We start from the raw sequence: 7987 nt of genomic DNA on the forward strand, positions 1-7987 counted from the left end.
CTGCAGGCGGAGTCGTGAAGGGGCGGGGCGGGCAGGTAGCTGCGCGCGCGCGGGGTGGGCTGGGGGGGAGGGCGCGGGAGAGGCTGAGGGCGCGTGCGGAGCGCGGGGTACCTGTGGTAGGTTTCTCCGCCCCCGCCGGTACGTGTGTGCGCGCGCGCCCCGCCTTTGGGGCGCGTGAGGGGAGCTGAGCCTGAGCCTGAGCCGCGGGGGCGGGGCCGGGCCGCCATCGCCGCTCCCGAGGGGAGGTGGGAGCCCGGGGCCGCGCTGCCTGGCTGGCTGGCGGGAGGAGGTGACTCTGTGGTGTCGCGTTTTCCTGGTGCGGCCCGACCCGGCTGGCTCCCTCCTCCCACCCGCGCTTTGACACCTTCAGGGCGTCGAAACGGTGAGGCGGGAACCTTGGTAGGATCTTGATCTGTGGGGTGGTCGTGGGGCAGTTGAATGATTTACTTTAGGATTTTTTTTTTTCTCTCTCTGCATAAAAGTTCTGAGTCATATGGAAGTTGTCCTGTGTTAACACTTTTGAAATACGATAACTGTCAGCCTTGACCTGTTGTTGCAAACTTTGTGTCTGTACCAGTAACAAAGCCCAGTTTTCACTCTAATTCTTGTCATCGGCAGTGGTTGTTAAAATAGTGGATATTTGCTGATGGTATGTAGGTGCTGTCCAAATGAAGGGTCAAGGTGTTTCTCAAAACTAAAAATTGCATTGGAGGTACAAATGCAAGCTCTGCTTCAGAAAAAAGCCCTACTCTTCTGGGAGAATTAGCTATATCTAAAGCTGGATGGTTTGATGTTCTAACTAGACTGGTAAACTCTATGAGATTTAAAGTCTAATTTGAGCTGGTTTTATAGTAAGGTTTTGCTAATTGAATGAACTGTTTCTTTTAAACTATTTTTAACTCAATGGTTGCAAGCTTCTCTGTACATGTAATTCAATTTTGCACCCATATAAAGTACACTGGAATAGGTTAAACTAATTGAGCAGCTGAATAAAGAAATTCCCTGTAAGTTTTTGTACCAGGTTAACCAAGCTGATTTCAAACAATACCATGGACAACTTATAGCTTCATGTAAACGTGGTAAGCTTATAACTAGAGAAATCCGGTCTGGTTCCTTCCGTGTCTACACCTGTAACTTGGGGGGATTTAAGTGCCTGTGACCTAGATGCTTAAAGCAATCCAGATGTTATGCCCAGCAGCTGTGTAGTATGTACTGAGTGACTGCACCTCAAAGTGAATCTGTAGTGCAACTAGACATGGTAGGCAAGCCACTATGCTTGGCATTGTTTGCACTCCCTTAGTTCATACATAACGCTTGAAGTGATTCTTGGGTTCAGAAAATAAAATAGCTAAAATATTGTCTCTAAGTTTTTTAAAATCCTGAATGTAACTTATTTGCATCTGGATGTTCAATATCTCTTTCTGTCCCTGTAGTTCTGTATGTTTCTGTATTCACCAGAGTGCATTACTGGTATGGTACAGCTTTATAATGATACTGAATATTACAACTACTCTTCACAGATTGTTTTTTCTTTTCAGTAACTATTGCAAAAACCTTATATTGCATCTACATATGACCATTCCCTTCTACTTTACAAGGATTGGGAAAAAACTACAGTCTGATATGCCCATCTTTGCTCTGATCTATACCTTGTAATTACAGCATATTCACTATGTCACAGTGCAAACACAGGGACTTACTGTTTGCAGGCTCACCTCTCTTTACAGAAGTGAGCAAACACAAAGATTTGAATAATTCTAAGTTCTTTGACTTTGTAATGTTTGCTAATAGTTTGGTAAAAAAAGTAAAGTGTAAAAGACAGACTGGGGAACACAGAGCAGAATCTAGAGCCAGGAGCATCTGGAAGACGAGTTTGTTTCTGTGGTTTGCTCTTAAAGACTTGAACTTCTGTGTCATTTTTGAAGTTTGTGACCTGTGTCTCTGGAGTCCTTTGATATTATGCATGCTGATGGGGAACAGCAACCTCCTAAAGGACTGATGTGATAACTAAACATGAGTTAATCATGAGTAGGCCTTTGGAGATGATGCAGTTACCATTTGGTGCTCACCTGCCTTCTACTGAAATTGCAGGCCTCCTGCTCTCCACAGTGATAAAAGGCAATTGGACTGGAGAGCATCTAGAGAAAAGGCACTGAACAATTGAAGGATTTGGAAACCTAGTAAGCACCACATTGGATTTTTACATCTAAAATTTCACTAATTTTCTAAAAGGAATTTCAGTGTTGCTTTTCTTTAAGCATTTTTAGTCATGAACAATGAATAAATAACAATAATAAAGTGATATTTCTTTGCCTACCTAAAGTGAAAAATTACTCTGTAGGGATTTTCTGTGCAAATTTTTGCTGATTTCTGCCCCCTCCTCGCCCCTTTATGGAGATTTTGAGAGTTCTTCTTCCTTTGCCCTAAACACACACAAATCATGTGCTGCAATTCTCATGCTGATACTGGTGTTGATTTCCTGGAGCAAACAAAATACCATGTTGAGAACTTCTTGCTTAATCTTTGTTGCAGATCCAACTTTCCTAGTGATTTTTTGGGTTTTTGGGGTTTTCTTGGGTTTTGGTTTTGGGGGTTTTCTGGGGTTTTTTTTAGGATAGAATATCTTCATGACATGTTTTTTCTCCCTCTCTTATTTACACAAACTACACTCAATACAATTCTATTATAGAAGTTCTTCACAAATCACTTGCTTGGTTTACCATCCTTTCAGAAGGCAAGAATTTTCAGAAGAGAATTGGATGCAACTCTTCCAGCTTTGCTTTTGCACAAGTCTATGAGTTTTCTGTGTATTCAAGTCGGTCTTGCATTTATTTTTTTAGAAAGACAATATAATAAATCAAAAGCATCTTGGGAGGTGGGGAAAATGCATATTTTGTTAACATTTTGATTAGAAGAAGGTAATTTAGTTAATCTTCATTATTTGTAAATGCTTACTTAAAAGTAAGTCTACTAAAGGAAAAACTAATTGGTTTTGTATTCCTATAAACAGTATTATTTGCAAATAGTATTGTAGTGTTAGGCTTGGATGTCTTTGTTTACCTTGAGGGCATGGACTCTTTGAAGTTGAATTTGTCAGTGGAAGTGAGCTGGAGCCATGTAGGAGAGGGGAATGAGTCTTACTCTGAAAAATACTTCCCTGGCACTGATAAAGTCATAACTGGATTCATATTTGAATTCGTGTTGCTCAGAATTTCATATTCTTTAGGGTTTTTCCTAGATGTTTGCTGAAGGACTAATTACTGTCTTTTTCTTTTTTGAAGCAGTTAAGTGGTTTTTCAAGTTGGCTTGAAAAAAAAAAACAACCCAGCAGAAGATGTTTCACGTTGTTCAGTATCGGCCTTTAAGACTAATAACGCAAACCAGTCTTTCCAGCATGTGTCTTAAACTGATGCTTTCAAGACCTGTTGCATTTGCACAGATATGGAAATCATGGTTCTCAAGCCATTCTCTCGTTGGAAACAAAAATATTATCCTGATGGGACCTCCGGGCGCTGGGAAAACAACGGTTGGGAGAATAGTAGGTCAGAAACTAGATTGCCCTGTCATAGACATAGATGATGATGTCCTTGAAACAACTTGGAATATGAGTGTGTCGGAAAAACTGCAGGATGTTGGTAATGAGCAATTTTTAGAGGAGGAAGGAAAAGCCCTGTTGAAGTTTTCAGCATCTGGAAGTGTCATTTCCCTTACTGGGTCCAATCCAATGCATTCTGCTGGTATGCAGCATATGAAGAAAAATGGAATAGTTGTATATCTGGATGTGCCCACAACAGCCATTATGAACAGGCTGAAATCAATGAAAGTGGATCGCATTGTGGGCCAGTCTCCTGGTATTTCTCTCAAGGACATACTTCAGTTTAGGAAGCAGTTCTACAAAAGGTGGTATGACATCCGTGTTCTTTGTGGAGGGGATATTGCAGCAGAGGTTGTAGCAGAAAAGGTACTTGATGCTGTGAAGAGATACCAAAACTCAGAACTGGAAACTTTCGTTTCAACTAGGTCTAGTAGGTGTGGAAGGAGTATGGAAAAAGACTCTCGTAAATATTTCAGTGACGTTGTTACTGAGGGCTTGGCCCCTGATGGAGGACTCTTTGTTCCCGAGAGAGGACTTCCAAAATTCACTGCTGGAGAATGGCAAAGCCTAATAGAAGCAACTTACATTGAAAGAGCCCAGGTGATACTAGAAAGATGTATACATCCGGCTGATATTCCTGCTTCTAACCTAGCCGAAATGATTGGAACTGCTTATGGAGAAAACTTTACTTGTTCTAAAATTGCCCCAGTTAGGCATCTGGCAGGCAATCAGTTTCTCCTTGAGTTATTTCATGGACCAACAGCATCATTTAAAGATTTTGCATTACAGATGGTGCCACATATATTTGCATACTGCATTCCCAGAAGCTGCAATTACTTGGTTCTGGTAGCTACTTCTGGTGACACAGGAAGCGCTGTTCTAGATGGCTTTAGTCACCTCCATGACACTGACAAACAGAGAATTGCTGTGATTAATTTTTTTCCTGAGGATGGAGTAAGCCCAATTCAGAAATCACAGATGATTGGCTGTCAGAAAGAAAATGCCTGGTCAGTAGGTGTTAAATCTGATTTTGATTTTTGCCAGACAGCTGTAAAGCAAATCTTTACTAATTCTGATTATACTGGTTTTCTTACAGTAGAATATGGAACAGCTTTAGCTGCAGCAAACTCCATAAACTGGGCAAGACTGCTTCCTCAGACAGTTTATCATGCCTCTGCATACCTTGACCTTGTTCATCAAGGTATTATTTCTTTTGGAAGCCCTGTAGATGTTTGCATTCCTACAGGAAACTTTGGCAACATATTAGCTGCTTTGTATGCTAAAATGATGGGAATTCCTATTAGAAAATGTATTTGTGCTTCCAATGAAAACAATGTTTTGACTGACTTCATAAGAACAGGTGTGTATGATTTGAGGGGAAGAAAAGTAATTCCCACTTTTTCACCAGCAGTAGATATTTTGAAGTCCTCCAATCTTGAGCGATACTTGCACCTGATTGCTAATGAGGATGGACAACTGGTGACACAATTATATAACCAGCTGGAAAATCAGGGCCACTTCCAGCTACGGAAGGATCTACTTGACAAGCTTCAGCAGGACTTGGTGGCTGGATGGTGCTCTGAGGAGGACTGTCTAGCTGCCATTCACTCTGTATACAACACTACAGGATATATTTTGGATACACACACAGCTGTTGCTAAAGTAGTTGCAGATCGATTACAAGATAGAACTTGCCCAATTATTATTTCATCTACGGCTCATTATTCTAAGTTTGCACCTGCTATCTTGAGGGCCTTGAGGATTGCAGAAATAAACCAGAATCCATTAAGTCAGCTTCACTTGCTGAGTTCTTACAGCCCTCTGCCTCCAGTCCACTGGGGCTTGTTAGAGACACTGAAAAAGAAGGGGAATGAGGATCATCAGGTCTGTGCTGCAGATATGAGTATGCTGATGTCTCATATAGAAACCTTAATTCAAAATCATTTTATGAAAGCTTACTGAGCAACTGATCAGACGTCCACTGTGTGATACCTTCTTAACAAGCTGCATGTTTTAATAAAGTCGTGATTCATCTGGTCTGTGTCCAGTCCACAGCATAACGTCCGCAGTTTTAGACTCAGTTGTCAAGTTTTCAACAGTATTTATAAGTAATGCCTGTGAGATTTCTAGTAGTGGTGAAAGGTTGTGAATTGAGAGTATAAAAGACTGGAATACTTTTTTGCAGGTCATACATAGTAGAGACGGCAGTAGTGCCAGCTTTCCTCGGTGGTGCTGTCTCCTTCACAAGCCTGAAGTGTTCTCTGTGGAAGGAAGAAGATAATGAAGTCTGACCTTTCTGAAACTATTAGCTCTTGTTTTGTTGCAAGAATGATGTGATCATTTGGTCAGTGGGTGATTAGTTGAAGTTTAACTCGCTTCACTTAGGGCACTGAAGCATAATAAGATATTGTAATGATGTTCGTATGTTACTAATGAGGGTTGATTTCACTACAGAGATTTGAGTATACTTGTATTGATAATCCTTGAACCATTTAATTTGGTGGTATGTTATCTTCTTGTATAATGTTTTTTATGTATTGTGAGGTGAGCATTTATATAAAAAAACCTGGTTATTTTGTTTTTAGGCATTTTTTCCTCCCAGATATTTTCCTATGTAAAATAGAATCCTTAATTTAATATTTTTAATAATTTTTAAGATTTGACTCTTCCTCCAATGTGTTGTAGTAGTCTCTTTCCTACATCTTTTCTATTTGAACTTTCAACTTTAGAATCCTTTTTTAATAATATAGAAGAATTTGTTAGTAGTAGCAGCAGTCTCCTTAAATAAGAACCACACTTCACCATTTATTTACGTTTATTTCTTGTATTCTAAGTTTTTAGAATATAAGTTTTATCTTAGAGGTCATATAACTTTCTTGTTCTAATTACTTCTGTTTTCATGTTTTTCTTACATTAATTTCCTTGACGTTCTATTCTATTCATACTTTGCATGAATTAGTATAAGAAAGAAGCTTCCCAAAGTGCTTGGCATCTCATCAAGGAAAGTGAAGGATGAATTCCAGTGTCTGGAAAGTGTGATAGCATCAGAGGTATTCATTATGTAACATAAAATAGATCTATGTTAGCAATCTGGTTTTGCTAATGACAGGCTCGCTATTGCTTTTTTGCATCAGAAAAAAATAGAGCAGGTTGCCCTGGGAGATCATGTGGTTATGGACAAACCTACTCTGCTAACTGTAGATTGTATTTGGCAAGGGCGTGAAATATAACTACATTTCTCACTAAGAAATGATAAAATGATGTATTGGCAAGTTTTGAATGGCATGTGGTTACAGGTAAAGAGCTAAGAGTCATCAGATGCGAGGATGTACACCTATGGGAGGTTGTGGTTCCCACTAAGATTCAAACAGGGAAAGTACTGGCAAGAGAGGTGGTGATTAATAACAGTTTTTGCTTCTTCAAGAGGCAACGTCTCCTAGATGTGAGGACTCATTTGGAGCTTTGAACTGTTGCCATATTCCCCAGCTTCCTCTGTGTCTGCTTGTACTTTTTGCCACAGTAGAGGTGAAGAAGACACCATCTAGCAAACTATTTTAAAAATTTGTTATTTCTTGCAGTGTAAGGTAAAAGACCCATGCATGATGTGCATTTGCCACACTGAATACATTATATAATAAAATTAAATATACCTGATAACAAAGGTATGACACAATAGCTTTCTAGATTCTGCCATTCTTGGATGCCTTTTTTGGACCTTTCTAGTTCTTTTCTCTGCTCAATCCTCATTCGCTATTTCTGCAGCACTTTTGGAAATATTTATTTTTATTTTCACTGCATCATGGAACAGCCCAAGTTGGAAGGAACCTCAAAACATCATCTGGTCCAGCATTTTGTGGGAAAGGGAGCCTATCTAGCACCCTGTCCAGTCACATCTTAAAAACCTCCAGTGATAGGGACTCTACCACATCCCTGGGGAGGTTGTTCCAGTGATTGAGTGTTCTCACTGTGAAAAATTTCTTATATCAAGATGAAACTTTGCCTGGTGCATCTTGTACTGATTTCCCCTTGTTGTCTCCATGTGGCTCCTTGTGAAGACAACCTCCGCCCTCCTCCTAGCTGCAATTTACGTACTGGGAAACTGTGATGAAGTGCCCCCCCTTCCTGATCCTTCTCTTCTCCAGGGTAAGAAGACTTAACTCATTCAGTCTCTCCTCACAGGGCAGAGGGATTTTTATCATTTTCCAGACATAACATGAGAAAGACCATAAATGTGTAATGAAAAAAAAAAAAAAAATCCAAGTTCTGTAAGAAAAAGTTGCATAAGCATGTTGCCAAAAAAGCAGCATTGCTTGTGTAGGTGATAAGCGCGCGTCCACCTTGTATTTCGGTGTTTCAGTTTGATAGTAGTTCCAAGTGGAGAAAAATGTAATG

The 7987-nt window shown here is 40.1% G+C and overlaps 1 protein-coding gene across 3 annotated transcripts; it reads left to right on the plus strand.

Moving 5' to 3' along the window:
• The first annotated feature begins 10 nt into the window (after positions 1-10).
• Positions 11-6177, plus strand: THNSL1 (threonine synthase like 1). Of its 3 annotated transcripts, none has more exons than XM_054818562.1 (2): positions 11-35; positions 3282-6177. In XM_054818562.1, exon 2 carries the CDS (start codon positions 3335-3337, stop codon positions 5555-5557), a length of 2223 nt encoding a protein of 740 aa, XP_054674537.1. In that variant the 5' UTR covers positions 11-35; positions 3282-3334; the 3' UTR covers positions 5558-6177. The 3 variants fall into 3 exon arrangements, with proteins under 3 accessions (XP_054674537.1, XP_054674538.1, XP_054674536.1); XM_054818563.1 differs by lacking the exon at positions 11-35 and adding an exon at positions 101-138; XM_054818561.1 differs by lacking the exon at positions 11-35 and adding an exon at positions 183-382.
• Positions 6178-7987: the final 1810 nt, after the last annotated feature.

This window comes from Grus americana, chromosome 2, assembly GCF_028858705.1.
Source record: "Grus americana isolate bGruAme1 chromosome 2, bGruAme1.mat, whole genome shotgun sequence".
Lineage (NCBI taxonomy): Eukaryota > Metazoa > Chordata > Aves > Gruiformes > Gruidae > Grus > Grus americana.